Source organism: Oncorhynchus mykiss, chromosome 12 (assembly GCF_013265735.2).
Source record: "Oncorhynchus mykiss isolate Arlee chromosome 12, USDA_OmykA_1.1, whole genome shotgun sequence".
NCBI lineage: Eukaryota > Metazoa > Chordata > Actinopteri > Salmoniformes > Salmonidae > Oncorhynchus > Oncorhynchus mykiss.
Genome location: NC_048576.1, coordinates 64378921 through 64398324, shown reverse-complemented (window position 1 = coordinate 64398324; position 19404 = coordinate 64378921). Strand labels below are relative to the sequence as shown.

Below are 19404 nucleotides of genomic sequence, written 5' to 3'. Positions count from 1 at the left end.
GTTTTAATCGCTCAACATCAGCGCCCGACCTCACTAATACTCTTGTGGCTGAATGGAAGCAAGTCCCTGCAGCAATGTTCCAACATCTAGTGGAAAGCCTTCCCAGAAGAGTGGAGGCTGTTATAGCAGCAAATGGAGGACCAACTCCTTATTAATGATCGTGATTTTGCAATTAGATGTTCGACGAGCAGGTTTCCACATACTCTTGGTTTATGTAGTGTAGATAAATAACATACAGAATACGTAATCTCAGCAGAACTTTTAGCAGCTTTGCTTTTAACTTCAACCTCTGACACCCTCTGGTGGCATTTTCTAAATGAGGCATTATATTGTATACTACCCTCTAAGTAATATTTGGTTTCAAAACTATAAGTCCTAAAATACATGCATAGTACTGTTAGAAAGTTAAGAACTGTGGGATTCTGAAAAAGGTATGTGTGTACTACAGAGCCTGAGATACAGCAGGCCAAGATACAACAGGGGAGGGTACCCCCAATTGTCCCCATGATAGGGAGAGATTTGAAAGGTTTCAAATAAAAAAACTATGAAATAACACACATGGAATCATGTAGTAACCAAAAAAAGTGTTAAATACATTTTGAGATTCTGCAAAGTAGCCACCCTTTGCCTTGATGACAGCTTTGCACACTCTTGGCATTCTCTCAACCAGCTTCATGAGGTACTCACCTGGAAGGCATTTCAATTAACAGTTGTGCCTTGTTAATTTGTGGAATTTCTTTCCTTTATGCGTTTGAGTCAATCAGTTGTGTTGTGACAAGGTAGGGGTGGAATACAGAAGATAGCCCTATTTGGCAAAAGGCTTTTAGAACATTTCCCACGTTTATTTCAAATAAAAACCTGAAATATGACATTTACATAAGTATTCAGACGGCCGTGATATTGCAGAGAGCCACATGAATTCACAGAAATACTCATCATAAATGTTGATGAAAATTCAAGTGTTATGCATGGAACTTTAGATACACTTCTCCTTAATGCAACCACTGTGTCAGATTTAAAAAAAACTTTACGGAAAAAGCATAATCTGAGAACGGCGCTCAGAGCCCAGACCAGCCAAAATAAATATCCGCCATGTTGAGCAGTCAACATTAGTCATAAATAGCATTATAAATATTCACTTACCTTTGATGATCTTCATCAGAATGCACTCCCAGGAATTGCAGTTCCACAATAAATGTTTGTTTTGTTCGATAATGTCCATTTATGTCCAAATAGCTTATTTTGTTAGGGCGTTTGGTAAACAAATCCAAAAGCGTGTTCAGGTCCAGTCGGACGAAAAGTTCAAAAAGTTATATTACGAGTCGAAGAAACTTATCAAACTAAGTATAGAATCAATCTTTAGGATATTTTTATCATAAATGTTCAATAATGTTCCATTGTCTGTAGAAAAGCAATGGAACGAGAGATACCTCTCATGTGAAATGCGCGTGACTGAGAACGAGGCTGCTGGCAGATCCCTTAGTCAAACAGCTCTCATCCGGCCCCCCTTCACAGGAGAAGCCTTAAACAACGTTCTAAAGACGGTTTACATCCAGTGGAAACCTTAGGAAGTGCAACATAACCCATATCCCACTGTGAATTTGACAAACCTCAGATTTCCCACTTCCTGTTTGGATTTTTTTCTCAGGTTTTTGCCTGCCAAATGAGTTATGTTATACTCACAGACATCATTCAAACATGGCATGCCATTCCCTACATAGTGCAGTACTTTTGACCAGAGCCCAAGACACAGAGTCATAAGAGGGGGAAATACACAGGGGAAGGGCTAAAGAGGAATGAGGAAATGGTTATCTGAGGAGAAACAGGTTGCATCCCAAATGGCACACTATTCCCTCAAAGGTTGCACTACTTTTGACCAAAGTAGTGCACCAAATAGAGAATAGGGTGCCATTTGTGTCAAAGGAAAGTCTATCTGAGAGCAGTGGTGCAAAGAGATCCATGTATTTTCTGTTCCCAAGCAGCAGTGAGAGCACACCTATTTGACATCACAAAGGCATAGGTGACAAAGACAGAGGCACAGACATCATTATCATCCATTCCACAACAGGTGTTAAGAGCATGAACATGCATGAGAGAGAAGTGTAAAGGGAGAGACTCAAAGAGAGGGAAAGACTGAAGGTGAGACGAGGCTGAAAGCATGACAACGGTAAGGTCCTACATTGACTTTGGGGAAAACATTCTGTTTTGATGGGGCAACATACAAATTATCATTAAGGATACATCTAATCCATAACCTAAACCTAACCAGAGTGACCGTTTACTCTGGCCTTACAAATAGCAGTGGCTTTTAGAGGATAATATGAAATTCAAGTCTAATGAAACAATAAAAGGATTGTAAAATCATGTAAAATGGTTTAGATTATGAAGACGTAAGACACTACAATATGCCAACCTCATGTACAGACAAAACCTGCAGTGCCAAAATACCTATGACGTACAGAGTTGCATAATCGAAATTCCATAGACACAAAAGAAGAGGATAGTCCCGTAAAGGCGAAAGAAAGAAACCGGTCAAACCAGTGATATATTCATTATCTGAACTTAGCACATGTCAAAGCATTTTGATGGCTTTGACATATTTGACAATTTGCACATTAAAGCAGGCTTTTCAACATAATATGCAGTCAGAGAGACAGTAGTAGTTGGTTATAGATAACAAACAATCTTTATATCTAAAAGACCAGTCAGTAACATAAATGTTTAGCAAGATTTGTTTTGAGTGTCATGTTACTGATAATCTGACAATGGTGATGGCCAGTCAAGTGCTTTTGAGCGACAGGAACTCTCAGGGACGGTTTGTTGTGAAATGGTCGGATATCCTATACATTGGTTGGCTGTTGTGTCATCATTAAAACAGTGCCAACTTTCAGTGTGAAACTGAAGCCTTAATCCAACACTATGGCTAAAAGCATTTGTCATTGCTCATAGTTAGATGTATCTTGTATTTATGAGTCTTGGATGTTCCTCACACAGTAGACTTGATATCAGGGGAAACATTTCAAAACAAAGCTCTCACTGAGGATTTGCCATGTAAAAAGACAAGCGAGAGTTTGCAGTGATTTGATGTTGTGGTTTCCCATCATTCTGCCCCCAGCCTCCTATACCCCCCAGGAAGTCATTCTTGGTGAAGTCGTCTACGGTCACCGGGTCCTGTGACCTCCCATCCTTACAGGAGGATTCAGATAACCAAGAGGAAAACGCATCAACGGTAAGGATGATGCCAGGAGGAAAGTTTTTCAAATGCTTCTTTGACAGTGTTACATTTCTTAATTGCGTTTGATAGAATGATAGGGACAATGGAAGCCTATGGAATAGCCAGACACCAGGGGCTGCAATGTCAAGAAGCCAGTCTCCCTTTCGGCCAAACTTTGTGACTGCTAGTGACCGGAGGCCTCAGATGTCAGAGCCCCAGGTGAGCAGTAGCCAAGTGAGATCAAATACAGGACAGCACTAAACTTTTCCCCAGGCTCAGTTGCTATGACAGCATTAACAAGGTATGATTCAAAGACATGAAGAAATGCACCTTATACTGTCGTATGCAGGAGACCTGGGTTTCAAAACAAAAGTATGTAATGGAAATGTTTTACATTTTCCCAACTTCCTCTGAGACACCCGCAGAGAGTGGGGTCACCATTGTACAAAGCCCCTGCAGCAATTAGAGTTAAGAGCATTGCTCAAGGGCAGTACGACTGATTTTTTAAATTTGTGTTTTACCTTTAGGTATTCAAACCAGCAACCTTTCAGTTACTGGCCCAATGCTCTATGACACAACAGTCTATATACTGTTTAACTGCACATAATTGTGACTTTGTGATTTGTATCTCAAGTCTAACAGAAAGAAGCCAATCTGTGTACAAAATCAAGACTCAGCCGGCATTACCCTGGTGTATGTCCCACTTAGAGCCCCTGGACAAGAGACAGAACCCAGGGCTCCCCCCCAGCTATGGCAATGTGATGGATATCCAGCTGAGTCAACAACACTCTTTCTTCTCTTGTGTTTCATTATATCTAGGTTCTTCTAATCCGTTTTCCTGTCAGAACCAGCATAGGAGATGCACGCACTGCTGTGCAGAGGCCGGGGCCTCTTCCTATTTTCCCCCCCTCTCAGTCTGGCTCACTGTGTTTTGCAGTTACTGTTCCAATTATTGTTGCTAAGTGATTTATGAACTGTTTTGACAGACCTCCAGTCAGACTGGCTCCCTAACGGACTATCAGAGTCCCCGTTTGAGCCCCCGTCCTGTTCGCCGCCCTCCAGTTCCTCCCAAGACCCATGGCACTCTTCTAAGCCCCTCTCCAACTGCAAGCGGCGACTATAACAATGTTGATCGATCTAAACTTGGAATGACTGAGAAGGTAAACCAAGAGGACCACTGAATAAGCCAGTATATAGTGTATACAGTAAGATAGGTTGAATAAAAAAATCTACCCACTACTCTTCTCTTGGTTTAACACAGGCCTTAGATGTGTATGGCAAAAATAAGCCCTCCCCTCCTCCTCTCCCAAGGCCTGTGAGACCCCCTCGGTCCCCCATGATGTCCCGCTCCTCTTCAGAGTATGAGAGGACTCTACCTGAAATGCACCTATTACAACCTCAGGTGAGAGAGAGTACTTCAAATTCATTGCAAAGAAGAAAACTGTCAATAACATATCTTTGCTTTCTATGTATTGGTATAGGATTCCATAGAACGAAAGCACAGTCAATCCCCTCGCCCTGCTCGACCCCCAGCTCGACCCAAATCTGAAACCCAGTCCTTGTATGGGGGCTATGACGTCAATAGATCCCAGAGTCCGAGGGTAAGCACCACTCATTATTAGCATCACTCAAGTAACTTTTTTAGGCCCTTATATCAATTAACATCAACTAACATCGCCTTTGGGGTTTTTCAATAGCCCTCAAACACAGACAATAAGAGGTCGCCTCACCCTTCACGGCCCCCACCACGGCCAGGAGGGCCCCCCTCCCACACCCTGTCCCGTTCCCCCTCAGGGATCGAAACAACGACCACACAACTCCAACCCCTGCTGCAGGTGAGAGCAGTACATGCCCCTTGTCTCCAACTGGTGCTGACAGAAGCACAAACACATACGCACGTGGTGCAGTTCAAAGGATATAGTACAACATGTATTTACTGTGATATGCTGTCATTGCTTTCATCTGAGGTGAAACAGATACAGTACCTGTGTGACAGAGAAGTGTTCACAATGAAATGTGTGAAATCTCTATTTTGTGTTCCTTCCTTCCTGAAACTCAAAAAGTCCCCTCGTGGTTATGAAATGTACTTGTGTCTTGTTGATTTGTTGTTATTGTTCACATGTGAAAACGTGTGTTTTTGGAACACTTCCCCTGTGACATTTCATATGTGAAATCATATGCAAGTGAAATTTCAACTGTGAAATCATTTGCAAGCGTGTTTTTGGAACAATTCACGAGACCACATTTACACATGTTGTCACGTGTTTAGTTTCATGTTATTACATGTTGCTTTACTTGCTGTCACATTAACTTAACTTAAACACTTGATCATGTGAAATTCAGGTCATTTTTCCGTAAGGGTAAGGACCATGATAGGATGTTTGTAAGATGTTCTCAAGACATTTGTTTTATCAGTCGTCAGGATGTCACGATGGTCCCAGATGGCCCCAAACCATTATAATAAAGTAATTATATGGTGGTTTTATTAGTAAGTGGTACGCTGTTGAGCTGAAACATGACCCCACCTGGGATTTGAACTCACAACCTCTGGATTTGAGGTGCGCTGATCTTTCTGCGGCACCATAATGTCTGTAGCATTGCCCTTCACATTAATGACTTATAATAAGTCTCTGCACTTAGCAAAAGAGTGCCATTTGACCTGCAATTTTACTGAATCTGACTATTGTCTCATCATTGATTTAATTTATTTCTCTCAACAATTTGAGGTTTTACTGTTGTCTAATGTTCATGGGGCATATTATTGTGTTAAATGTTACTCCGGAATCACTATGCTAAATATAATAGTTTATATTGAGTGTATTATACAAAGCTGAGATTTACTTTGAAATCCAAAATGTAGTAATGCAGGTGAAATCAGTTATTGACACAGATGTGGTGGAGTAGCATAAAGATCATAATGCCATGAACCAAGAGCTTGTGAGTTCAAATCCCAGATGAGGACACTCTGAATAATGATTACAGAAAAATACAAAAATGGATGCATAAAAGTGACTGCTGAATGACTAAAATATAAATCAACATACACAATGTGTGTAAAAGAAGTAAGTTGAAAATCACTGCGTGTGTATCATAATGACTAATTTGGGTTTTCACAAAAAGGAGACCTTCCACATGTGAAACCATGTGTTTTTCTCCGTAAGGGAAGGCTATGATACTATGACGAAGTTGCAGCAATAGAGTTGCTTGTGTCTGTGAAACAAAACTAAATTCATTCCATAGCCCACCAACGGAAAAGGAGGATCTCCGCCTGCTCGTCCTCAACTCCCACCCCCACCCTCGTTCACCCCCCCACCACCACCTGTAAATAAACCACCACTGCCGTATCGACCTACCACCATCTTCCACTCAGAGTCAGTCTACAGCGAGGTCAGCGAGGTTCAGGACCAATTATCTTATCTAGAAGTACTGCCTGATGAGAACACATTCCAGGTGAGAGACACATACACACGTGACAATAAGTGGATATAATCCTACCTACATTGTATTCAATAAAAATAATTACCAATGGTTTTTGTATCTCTATTATTTCAGTTCAACGCATCTAGCAGCGTTGACAAAACACAGGCAGCACCACAGTTCCAACCTGGTCAACGTTGTCAGAACTATCAATTCAATAAGGAAGCAGAGGTACAGAGTGAAGTCTGAAATTATTGATTTGCATTGTAATGATTGGGGGGATTTTCTATCCTTCTTTTGTACCAATGCATGCAGTACGTCCTATTCTCAGTGTCGAAGCCAGAGCCAGGCTTCACATGAGGTTTTCCCTATTTCTGTTGCTGTTCACCTGCATTATTAGATTATCCATCAATTCAATTTGACCTAAAAACCTATTTGTACCTATTTTTGTTTTTCAGCAGGAATTTGAAAATCTAATGAGGTGGATGAAGACAGTTGGATGTGAGTTAAACATTATTACGACAGATGTACAGCACCAGTCAAAGGTTAGGAGACACCTTCTCATTCCAGGGCTTTTCTTTATTTGTATTATTTTCTGCATTGTAGAAAAATAGTGAAGACAACAAAACTATGAAATAACACATACGGAATCATGTAGTAACCAAAAAAGTGTTAAACAAAGTTAAAATATAATATATTTTAGATGCTTCATATTTGCGCCCCTACTGGATGGAAATTACAAATGTAATGGCTGTGCTCAATGCAATGGCACTTATAAATGTAGATCCTTCTAACACCCACAAACAGGGAAATCGATCCCAATAAAAGGTGTTATTACGTGCTCCACAAAGGCAGTTATTTATCTTATAACTTGTCCTTGTGGTAAAAATGATGTAGGTAAAACAAAGCGCGAATTAAAAGTACGTATTTCAGAGCATCGTAGCACCATTAGGTGTAAAAACTTTACTTATCCAGTTGCGGCCCACTTCTTGGAGGCAGGCCACTCGATTTCGTCTCTGCGTTATATTGGCATCGAACATGTCACCCTCCCTAGGAGAGGGGGTGACCTTGATAATTAATTGTTAAAACGAGAGGCTGCCTGGATCTTTAATTTAAAGACCCTTGCGCCCTTCGGTCTCAACGTAGACTTTGATCTGAAGCCATTCTTGTGATTATTGTGACTTTGCCATTGTAATTGTGTGTAAACTTGTATAGTCAAATTAATCTATGATCGTATGCTATCCATTTGTTTGTATGCTGTTCTTTGTATGACATTTTAATATTTGATTATTAACCAATGATATTAGGCCACTCCTGGCCATGATTACAGACACCTGTGTCTTTTGACACTATATAAACGAGTCATCCCGCAGTGTTTGTGATTATACCCTGATGAAGACAGCTTGGCTGTCGAAACGTTGGTATTACATTTTTGCATCTGAGCTCCAAGAGTGTGCGGCTCTCTTTTATTTTCAAGATTCTTCATAGTAGCCACCCTTTGACTTTTATTTTATATTTAACTAGGCAAATCAGTTAAGAACATATTTTTGATGACAGCTTTGCACACTTTGCATTCTCTCAACCAGCTTCATGAGGTAGTCACCTGGAATGCATTTCAATTAACAGGTGTGCAATGTAAAAAGTCAATTTGTGGAAATTCTTTCTGTCTTAATGCATTTGAGCCAATCATCTATGTTGTGACAAGGTAGGGGTGGTATACAGAAGATGGCCCTATTTGGTAAAAGACCAAGTCCATATTATGGCAAGAACAGCTCAAATAAGCAAAGAAAATGAAAGTCCATCATTACTTTAAGACATTAAGGTCAGTCAATTGGGAAAATGTCAAGAACTTTAAAAGTTTCTTCAAGTGCAGTTCTTCAAGTGCAACCATCAGACGCTATGATGAAACTGGCTCTCATGAGGACCGCCACAGGAAAGGAAGACCCAGAGTTACCGCTGCTGCAGAGGATAAGTTCATTAGAGTTACCAGCCTCAAAAATTGCAGCCCAAATAAATGCTTCACAGAGTTCGAGTAACAGACACATCTCAACATCAACTGTTCAGAGGAGACTCCGTGAATCAGGCCTTCATGGTGAAATTTCTGCTTTGAAACCACTACTAAAGGACGCCAATATGAAGAAGAGAATTGCTTGGGCCAAGAAACACGAGCCATGGCCATTAGACCGGTGGAAATCTGTCTTTTTGTCTGATGAGTCCCAATTTGAGATTTTTGGTTCCAACCGCCTTGTCTTTTGTGAGACAGAGTAGGTGAACGGATGATCTCTGCATGTGCGGTTTCCACCATGGAGGAGGAGGTGTGACGGTGTAGGGGTTCTTGCTAGTGACACTGTAAGTGATTTATTTAGAATTCAAGGCACACTTAGCCAGCATGTCTACCACAGCATTCTGCAGCGATACACCATATCATCTGGTTTGCACTTAGTGGGATTATCATTTGCTTTTCAACAGGACAATGACCCAACACACCTCCAGCTGTAAGGGCAATTTGAGCAAGAAGGAGAGTGATGGAGTGCTGTATCAGATAAACTGGCCTCCACAATCACCCTGACCTCAACCCAATTGAGATGGTTTGGGATGAGTTGGACCGCAGAGTGAAGGAAAAGCAGCCAACAAGTGCTCAGCATATATGGGAACTCCTTCAATGAATCTATTTCATTTATAAAGCCCTTTTTACATCAGCAGATGTCAAAGTGCTATACAGAAACCCAGCCTAAAACCCAAAACAGAAAGCAATGCAAATGTAGAAGCACAGTGACTAGGAAAAGACTGTTGGAAAGCATTCCAGGTGAAGCTAGTTGAGAGAATGCCAAGAGTGTGCATAGCTGTCATCAAAGCAAAGGGTGGCTACTTTGAAGAATCTAAAATCTAAAATATATTTTGATTTGTTTAACACTTCTTTTGTTACTACAGTATTCCATATGTGTTTTTTCATAGATTTGATGTCTTCACTATTATTTTACAATGAAGAATATAGTACAAATAAAGAAAATCCCTGGAATGAGTAGGTGTCCTAACTTTTGACTGGTACTGTATTTCGTATTATTTTACAATACATTACATTGTATTTCATTCATTTTTAAGAAGAAAGAACATGCAACTGTTCTTCTGTAATTGTTGTACTGTTCTCAGCTGTCTATGATTCAATAGATGACCATATATTACTGAGGGATAATACATTTGGGTTGTAATTGTGCATGTGTTTCTCTTTCAGGCTGGGAAAACATGCCTCCTTCATTTCATGGCCTCAGTCTAGAGGATGAAACCAGGTGAGACCAGACTAAACTCTTACTGTACACGTGGTTAATACACCATTTCAAGGATAGAGCTTTGATCTTACATCTAATACATGCAGGCATACCATTTAATCAGCACGTCTTTGATTAAATCTATTTAAAAAAAAAAAAAAAATCCATCCCACCAGGGAGTTCAGCCAGAGGTGCCTCTATGTGAAAAATGGCCTCTGTCTGTTCCACTGCCTGCTAATGAAGCGTAGCGATACCCTGCGAGGCCACATCACAGAGCTCAACGACCTTGCCGAGAAGCTGGACAAAGTGCAGAAGAAAACCAAAACCATGAGCATCGCAGGGGGCACCACGGGCGTAATGGGAGGGGTGGTGGCCGTTGTGGGGATTGTCCTCGCCCCCATAACCATGGGTGCCTCCCTCATAGGGACGGCAGTTGGGGCGGGCATGGTGGCTTCGGGTACTGGTATGGGCATCAAAGCGACCGTGGACAACAAAATCAACTCTGTGGACAGAAAGAGGCTGGAGGAGGTGGTACAAAAGTACACAGCTGAGATAGCAGACGTGGAGTTGTGTCTTTGCTTCATCCACAGTGGGATGGCTGAGCTGAGGCGGTATAACTTCCACAGGCTCCAGCATGCTGATCCTGAGGCCCTGCGGATAGCCAGGGTGGCGGAGGCAGTGCATCCTGGGTGTAATAAGTCCCAACAGTTGGGCATGAAGTCTAAGATGATCCTGCAAGGATTTGCCGGAGACATGGACCTGTATTATACTGACAAGGATGGCCAGAGGCTGAAAAAGGGCTCTGAGACTATGTTTGCCACCAGGATCCGTGGTGTGACCCAAGAGCTACAGGAGGAGCTCAATGAACTGCACCAAGTGTGGCAGACTTTCTTTCTAGCAGCCAGTAGATTTTGAGGTGTGTGTCTGCCGTCGTTATTGCAGTAAATGTCTGGCAATTTTTTGGACACATGCAAGATATTGTTTGTTTTTTTTTGGGGGGGGGGGGGGGGGGGGGGGGGGCGTAGGGAGGTGCTCATTTTTGAAGTGGGCTGCCCTAATGAAGCCTACATGAAGCCAGACTTTGCTGACAAATTGCTGAAATTTCAGCCCCTGTGAACAGCCTTGGTTATCAGTGCAAACTTGCAGTACTAATATTTGGGAGTCTCAGCCATGTACATAGGCTGACAGTAAGTGGCTTTCAGATTGCAGGCCTGCATAGGACAAAGGCAAAGCAGCTGTACTGCTCGGTGTCCGCTGTTTTGGGCAGCTTTGCTGTATGGATTCATGTATGGATACAGCTTTGCTGTATGCTGTCATGCGATTTGTGGTTTCAAATAAAGTATTTAAAATGTAAGAGTATGTGTGAAATGTTTTATTATGCAGTGTGTACTGCTGAGAATATCCATGGGACATTTTATCTATATCCTATTTGTGAATGATCTGAATATTAAAAAGGACAGCAATAAACTTTATTGAAAAGTTGTTGGCTCACATAAATGTGATTAGTATAAGACATCACAGGATGATTTCTAAAACTGGCCCCTGTTAACCCCCAATGTGCGGAATGATATGATTCCCAGTAGCTTCTATAGCCACAAAGTCTGATTCCACAGCCACCAAGTCAAAAATGTTGGTCTTAATTCAAATTGAGGGGTTAGGCATACGGTTAGCAGTGTGGATAGGGTAGGTTTAATATCAAATTTTAAGAAGATAATTTGTAGAAATAAGTGGGGTTTATGACTGTGGTTATAGAAGCTAGCGAGGACCTGTGGAAGGATATCCTAGGTCTACATCAACGATGTATATAAACCCTTGAAAGTTTACGCTATGTAGTGGCTTTGAAGCCACCGGTCGGCCATATTGGTACTCACCAGTACGCTCAGTCCGCCATAAGACTGAATGGAATTCTATTTCAATTAAATGTTTCAAGGACAAAATTACATATATTGAAGTATTTTTTGCTGTAGTTGAGGACAGTAACATTAGTAACCTCTAAAAATGTGACTAAGGAAAATGTTATGCATTTTTTCACTTTTTATTTGTATATTTATCTCACATAATATAATTTAAAAGTATGCATTAAGGTAATAGAATAAACGTGACAAAAATGAATGTAGACATTAATAAATGCTTTTCTATAAGTTCCAAAATCTGTTTTATAATGGCGGGGGTACCACGATGGGAGGCTTCAAAACAGCGACTCCTATAAGTGTTCTAGTGTGTATATATAAATCATTGGTCTTTTGGGAGTTGTATATTACGCGGCGCTCTCAAAATGCGCCATTTTCCACCAGCGCCCAACAATATCAACATTCAAGTGACACCGCTCTCTTGAGCGAAATGGCAGTTTAACGGCTTGCGGCGGTCCTAGCAGCAGCAAATCCAACAGTGCATCAACCCAGTGCACTGCTTCAACTTCATATTTGTCAAAATGACGTAAGTATATATTTAAGGATTTTATTTGTAAGCAATTTGCTAGGTAACGTGAATCTGACAGCCCAATGACGCCAATGAGCTCGAACGTCAATTTGTGAAGCTATTAGCCTGCTTATGTTGTCTGGCGAAGTATTTTCCAAATACATATAGTATAACTTGCCGTAAGGTCGCCATTCGCCAGACAAATCCTTGGAATGACATTGGATACCAACGTCACGAGTCAGATCAGAGAATGTCACATTGTATTTCGTTCGGGCAAAATGGTCAGTGAGTAGTTTCATAATTACAGCGTTAGACATTGTCACCAATTGTTAAAAAATAGATGGTACGGTTTTATGGAATTTTCCAGGAATGCCAACGTGGCAAACAAAATGGTTCGTGATCTTTTTTTGTTGTTGAACAAAATGGCGATATAATCAGTGTTTAACGCGGGAGGGTGAGCACAAGTGTGGCTGTTGGTCAGGGAGGCGGAAGCCGCCATCTCATTCGCTAGACACACTTCCATTCTGACGATGGTTGCTGTGGAAACTGACCTCATTTGGCGCGTTTGCGAGTCACAAGACAAAGGCAGGGAGGGTATTCAGTGCCAGCGTTGTAAAATGGTAGGGGCAGTGTTGTGCACAAAACACATTACATATATAAACATAAGCTCAGACTTAATGTTTTTCCTACCCAATCAAAAATGTGCGTCCAAATATTACATTACACAACATAACACTGCAGACCATGACATAATATAAAAATCAACAAAGGAGAAAAAGCTAATTTGCCTACATTATGAGCTACTGTTTACATTATTACATGAACTCACCATCTCTAATCCTGTCTCTTTCCCAGGTCCCTTTTGGAAACCCTCAGCACTGCTGTAGTTGACAGCATAAAAGAATCGCTCAACCTCTTACTGCCGTACCTACCGTCTCAGATCCTAGTGACTGAACAACAGAGCTATGACCATGATGAGCTCACAGTTTGGCCTGGACGATATGGAGGCCCTACTCTGGGGGCCTTCCTCTCTCATGGCTGACCCCATGGGGTCGCTGCGCCACCAAGATGAAGTTGCCTCGATAGAGGGGGGGCTTCACCCCTCTCGTCATCTTCCTCTTCTCCACTTCTTCTATCCCCCCCTCCCACTCCGCCGTCACTGCTCCTCCAGGAAGAGAAGGCTGAGGCAGACTTGCTGTCCTTCCCTTGGCTATCTGCTGACCAGCTAGGCCACACCCATCACATTGGTGCAGATGATGGGAAAGGTGAGGACCATAACATCCTTAGTCCTTCCCATGTATGTTCATATTGGTCGACAGTGTGTAGAAATCCATAGCGATTTATATTTGATTCCCATCTGTTTTTGCCGTATAGAAAAGGTAAGGACTTATCACAAATTGTAATTCCAGTGTATTACTTTAGCTATTGAGCAGCTGATTAACCCTCTCTTTGTCCTTCACAGAAGATGCCTTTTCTGGCATGGACTGGATGGCCGAGAGGGTAGACCTGAGTGAGTTTGATCTGGACTCCCTTATTGGTTCCTGCAGCCCAGACGGTTCCCCCAGCTCCCCTGAAGACCTCATCACTTCCTTTGAGTGTCCCATGGAGCTGGACTTACTCCCCCTCCCTACTCCCACGGACCTCCCCACCACCACTGATCCACTTCTCCCCCCGACCATGTTACAGCCCCAGGAAGACCCTCAGGAGGGGTTTCATTCACCTCCCCCCTGCGTCCCTGATGCCCAGGAGGAGCTGGAGATCAAGTCGGAGCCCCAGTCCCCAGCTCCCTCTCCTCCTCCATCTCCCACCTTCACCTTAGAGCTGGGCAGTGAGGTGTATGTCTCCGCGAGCGTCAGCGAGAAGCCGCTTCACCTTGAGGTTCCCCAGCCGGTCCCCAGCATTGTGCTGTCTCTCTCCCCGACCCGCATCGTCGTCCTCCTGGCCCCTAAACGGGAGGTCGGTGTGACAACCACCACTATCACCATCCCAGAGATCCTCTCTGACAGTGACAGCAGCTTCAGCTCCTCTGGTCAGCTCAACCAGCCCTCCATCGCCACAACTCAGTCAAGGTTCCAAAACGAGAGCAAACCGTACCCAACAACCCCCAAGTCTAGGCCACAACATCCAGACCAGCCATCCACCACCACATCGAGTGGGAAAATGAAGTCCTCCACTGGAGGACCCCCGAAGGAGAAGAAGCTCAAGAAGATGGCGCAGAACAAGACGGCGGCCACGCGCTACCGCCAGAAAAAGAAGACTGAGCAGGAGGCCTTGAGCGCGGAGTGCGACGACCTCGAGCAAAGGAACCACAAGCTTGCGGAGAAAGCAGACTCCATCGCCAATGAGATCCAGTATCTCAAGGACCTCATGGAGGAGGTGCGCCAAGCGAAGAGCAAGAAGGGCCTCGTGACCTCTAACTGTACTGTGTAACCCACCAAGTATCCCACTATCTAAAATCTATGCTTTTTAAATGCATGTATTGTATTGAGACTCCCAAAGCCCAAGTTCTATTGACCTTCCTGCCTGTCTCTTCCTTTAAGAGTTTGAGACTATTGTTCTTGTAGCTTGAGTTTGATGTAGTCCCTTATCTCTTGTATGAAAACCTATTTAAGTATTTTCCAGACAAACAATATTGACTTATGTAATTAGTCTGATCTTTTGTAGTCTGTCATCGTTTATCAATAGACGTGTCTATTGTTGTAGATGCATGTCTTAAATAGGCTCTGAAGCCTCTTATTCAAATGTACTTTTACTGTAGTCGGAATCATATCTAATTGTATTCCTTTTTTTATCTATTAAAAAGTCAAATCCGTTTGGTTTTGTGCTATTCATTTAGCAAACAAACTGGGAATGGGAATATACAGTGTTCATGATGAAGTATATTATTGGGACCAATTTTGCCATTTCCATAATCATTTCAAAATAGGGCCCTTGGCCTGCCTTGTCATTTGGCTAATACAGGTGAGAATGTAAGTGTGGAGGCAAGTTGTTTAAAAATTGCCCAGATCTGACCCGCTCCAGTGCACTCCTGTCATGTGAAAACCTGTTCCGTGGAGGAACATTATCAGTGTGGTCTGGCCCAACATAAAACCCTTTACCCAGATAAGGGTCAGGTTAAACAACCATTGTGTGCACTCCAACTGTGTCAGAAAGGTCTACAGTCCCATGAGACATTATAATAAGCATGTGGTGCTTCTTTCTAGAGAAAACAAGGACTGGGTTCTAAATTGCGCCATATCACCTATAAAGTTTAATATAGTTCATTGTGGGATACTACAGGAGCCAGGGTACATCCAAGTTCCAACTCCTTAATTTGTATTTTCTGATCATCCTGTGTTGGACACAGTTTACAGCACTGACCTGCTCTGAACGGTGCTGTTTGTGTGCAGACTTAAGCACTGCTTAAATAATGGAGGTTGACCACAGTGACACTGCCCTGTATTCAACCTAAAACTGGCACTAGGGTTCTGAAACTTTTTGTTCTAGGCCTTTTGTCCAGATAGCTTGGGGGAAATTCCATTTGGGCCTGTACTGAACATTTAGTGCTGAGGCACAATGTATGTCTCTGAAAACACAAGCTCCCCAAAGAAGCTGTGGGCAGTGAGAAGCACAACCAGTTCCATAGGACAATTAAACCCAATTTACCACAACTTCTAACTCTTGATGTTACAACTGGTCTGAAAGCAACCTTTTCATTCCAACCATTTTGTTGCACAATTTAATAATGGATAATAACCCCCTCTGCAAAGCAGGAAGTATCCTGGCTCCAGGAGTGTCATGCGATTCAGTCTTTCTTGGGAATCTCATGTGAGATCCATAATGGACATGTGACTGACCAAACCTGGCCTATCCGTTCATGGCCCGTGACTGAGACAGTAGGCTTTCACAAGTTGTGGGTTCTGTTGATTCCTCAGTTGCAGTTGGCGTCAGCAACACAGTTGAAGTTTTGTATGTTCAGTTCACAGACATCTTTTAAATATGGGAAGACATGCAATAGACCTACATTGGACATATAGACCTACAAATTATCTTGGGATGGTATTGCAAAAAAATCTTTGTTAATCACAGTTCAGTTGGATAAGCTTCAAAAAGTAAATTATTTCCTTGATTAATTCCTAATAACTTGGTAATTATTCGTTTGACTGGACCTCCAGGACCAAGTCCTCCTCAAAAACAAAGCAGGATCCACAGAGAAGGTCCCCATCAGAGGTCTAGCAGCTACAGGCCCCATGAATATCATCATCAACACCTCCACACTCTGGTGCCTCCCCAGAGAGACAGATTCATCTCCAAAATGTAAATCTTGTTTCTCATGATCTGATGATCTCTAGATGCCTTTTAGCAAATTCCTAGTGGGCTGTCATGTGCTTTTTACTGAGGAGTGGCTTCCATCTGGCTACTCTACCATAAAGGCCTAATTGGTGGAGTGCTGTAGAGATGGTTGTCCTTCTGGAAGGTTCTTCCATCTCCACAGAGGAACTTTAGAGCTCTGTCAGAGTGACCATCGGGTTCTTGGTCACCTCCCTGACCAAGGCCCTTCTCCCCCGATTGCTCAGTTTTGCCAGGTTGCCTGCTCTAGGAAGAGTTTCAGTGGTTCTAAACTACTTCCATTTAAGAATGATGGAGGCCAATGTGTTCTTGGGGACCTTCAATGCTGCAGAAATGTTTTGGTACCCTACCCCAGATCTCTGCCTTGACTCAATCCTGTCGCAAAGATCTATGGACAGTTCCTTCGAACTCATGGCTTGGTTTTTGCTCTGCATGCACTGTCAACTTATATAGACAGCTGTGTGACTCTCCAAATCATGTCCAATCAATTGAATTTACCACAGATGGACTCCAATCAAGTTGTAGAAACATCTCAAGGATGATCAATGGAAGCAGGCTGCACAAGATTCTTCAAAGTAGCCACCCTTTGCTTTAATGACAACTTTGCACTCTCTTGGCATTCTCTCAACCAGCTGGAATGCTTTTCCAACAGTCTTGAAGGAGTTCCCACATATGCTGAGCACTTGTTGGCTGCTTTTCCTTCACTCTTCAGTCGAACTCATCCCAAGCCATCTCAGTTGGGTTGAGGTCAGGGTATTGTGGAGGCCAGGTCATCTGATGCAGCACTCCATCACTCTGCTTCTTGCTCAAATAGCCCTTACAGAACCTGGAGGTGTGTTGGGTCATTGTTCTGTTGAAAAACAAATGATAGTCCCACTAAGTGCAAACCAGACGGGATGGCGTATCGCTGCAGAATGCTGTGGTAGCCATGCTGGTTAAGTGTGCCTTGAATTCTAAATAAATCACTTACAGTGTCACTAGCAAGAACCCCTACACCGTCACACCTCCTCCTCCATGGTGGAAACCGCACATGCAGAGATCATCCGTTCACCTAATCTGTCTCACAAAAGACAAGTCAGTTGGAACCAAAAATCTCAAATTGGGACTCATCAGACAAAAGGACAGATTTCCACCGGTCTAATGGCCATGGCTCGTGTTTCTTGGCCCAAGCAATTCTCTTCTTCTTATTGGTGTCCTTTAGTAGTGGTTTCAAAGCAGAAATTTGACCATGAAGGCCTGATTCACGGAGTCTCCTCTGAACAGTTGATGTTGAGATGTGTCTGTTACTTGAACTCTGTGAAGCATTTATTTGGGCTGCAATTTCTGAGGCTGGTAACTCTAATGAACTTATCCTCTGCAGCAGCGGTAACTCTGGGTCTTCCTTTCCTGTGGCGGTCCTCATGAGAGCCAGTTTCATCATAGCGTCTGATGGTTTTTGTGACTGCACTTAAAGAAACTTTAAAACTTCTTGACATTTTCTGAATTGACTGACCTTCATGTCTTAAAGTAATGATGGACTTTCATTTTCTTTGCTTATTTGAGCTGTTTTTGCCATAATATGGACTTGGTCTTTTACCAAATAGGGCCATCTTCTGTATACTACTCCACACTGAGTCGCTCAAATTCATTAACATTAAGGAAAGAAATTCCACAAATTAACAATGAACACCTGTTAATTGAAATGCATTCAAGGTGACTACCTCATGAAGCTGGCTGAGAGAATACCAAGAGTGTGCAAGGCTGTCATCAAGGCAAATGGTGGCTACTATGAAGAATCTCAAATATATTTTGATTTGTTTAACACTTTTTTGGTTACTACATATGTGTTATTTCATAGTTCTGATGTCACCACTGTTATTCTACAATGTAGAAAACAGTTTTTTTTTTTTAAAGAAACCCTTGAATGAGTAGGTGTGTCCAAAGTTGACTGGGACTCATATTTATAGGACAAACACTTCAAAATATTGCTTCTTATGCTACTTTTTTGCCTTTTTTTTGCCATTTTTTTGCAATTTTTTTGCCATCTTTTTTTGCCATTTATGAATGTGTTATTCAATGCGTTTCTCTGGGCTATAGTAGTAAAGGCCAAATTCTATATTTTATAAACCAAAAAAAGTACATATATCTGAAAGGGTCTTAAAATTCTAAATTAAATTGCGAAATAATCCATAGTGTGACCATCTTAAAACAATTCCATATGTCAGAACTGTCTCTCTCTCCAGCTGCAGTAGGATTTGACAACACACGGATATTTTGTCGATGTGCCTTTGATCAAAGCACTTAACCCTCATATGCTCCAGGAGTGCTGTTCTACGATGGCTGACCCTGTAAAACAACACATTTCACTTCACCCATCTGGTGTGTGACAATAAAACATACTTTATCATCAATGTATTTATTAAAAATAAAAAAAGTATAGTAAAATGATTGCAAAACCAATCTACAAAATGAAACAACTACAGCCAGTTGCATTGCAGCAGTGTTTGTCCACAAAGCCAGTGCAGTCGTCCTCCGTTAAACACAAAAGAATCCTACCAGGCAGAGCATACTGATGACCTCATGTAAATGTTAGGGTGGTGGTGGGGGAGGTTAAGGTATAGAGACCACATCAACACAAAGACAGAAAGGGTAAGGTAAACTAAATTTCAACCACAAATGCTGGCAAAAAACATTGGATCAGAACAATGATGTTATCAGTTCAATAGTGCTGAGCCATAGACAAAGGAGAGCAGTTCAGTATCCTCTACTCACCATAATCTC

General features: G+C 42.2%; 2 protein-coding genes across 5 annotated transcripts; both read left to right on the top strand.

The window, feature by feature from the left end:
* Window positions 1-1928: 1928 nt before the first annotated feature.
* On the top strand, window positions 1929-11347 carry LOC110538018. 4 transcript variants are annotated; one of them, XM_036938079.1, is made up of 12 exons: window positions 1929-2167; window positions 3116-3229; window positions 3305-3433; window positions 4201-4374; window positions 4476-4616; window positions 4696-4815; window positions 4912-5049; window positions 6455-6664; window positions 6767-6862; window positions 7093-7132; window positions 9864-9918; window positions 10074-11347. In XM_036938079.1, the coding sequence occupies exons 1-12, from the start codon at window positions 2159-2161 to the stop codon at window positions 10810-10812; spliced, it is 1965 nt and encodes a 654-aa protein (XP_036793974.1). In that variant the 5' UTR covers window positions 1929-2158; the 3' UTR covers window positions 10813-11347. The 4 variants fall into 4 exon arrangements, with proteins under 4 accessions (XP_036793974.1, XP_036793973.1, XP_036793975.1 ...); XM_036938078.1 differs by having other exon boundaries at window positions 7090-7132; XM_036938080.1 differs by having other exon boundaries at window positions 1929-2139; window positions 7090-7132; window positions 10074-11346.
* A 1902-nt stretch (window positions 11348-13249) lies between these two features.
* On the top strand, window positions 13250-15127 carry LOC110538017 (cyclic AMP-dependent transcription factor ATF-4). The gene is given in 3 exon segments (XM_036938077.1): window positions 13250-13407; window positions 13410-13580; window positions 13778-15127. Coding segments are annotated over 3 exon segments (1266 nt in total). The 5' UTR covers window positions 13250-13280; the 3' UTR covers window positions 14746-15127.
* The last annotated feature ends 4277 nt before the right edge of the window (window positions 15128-19404 follow it).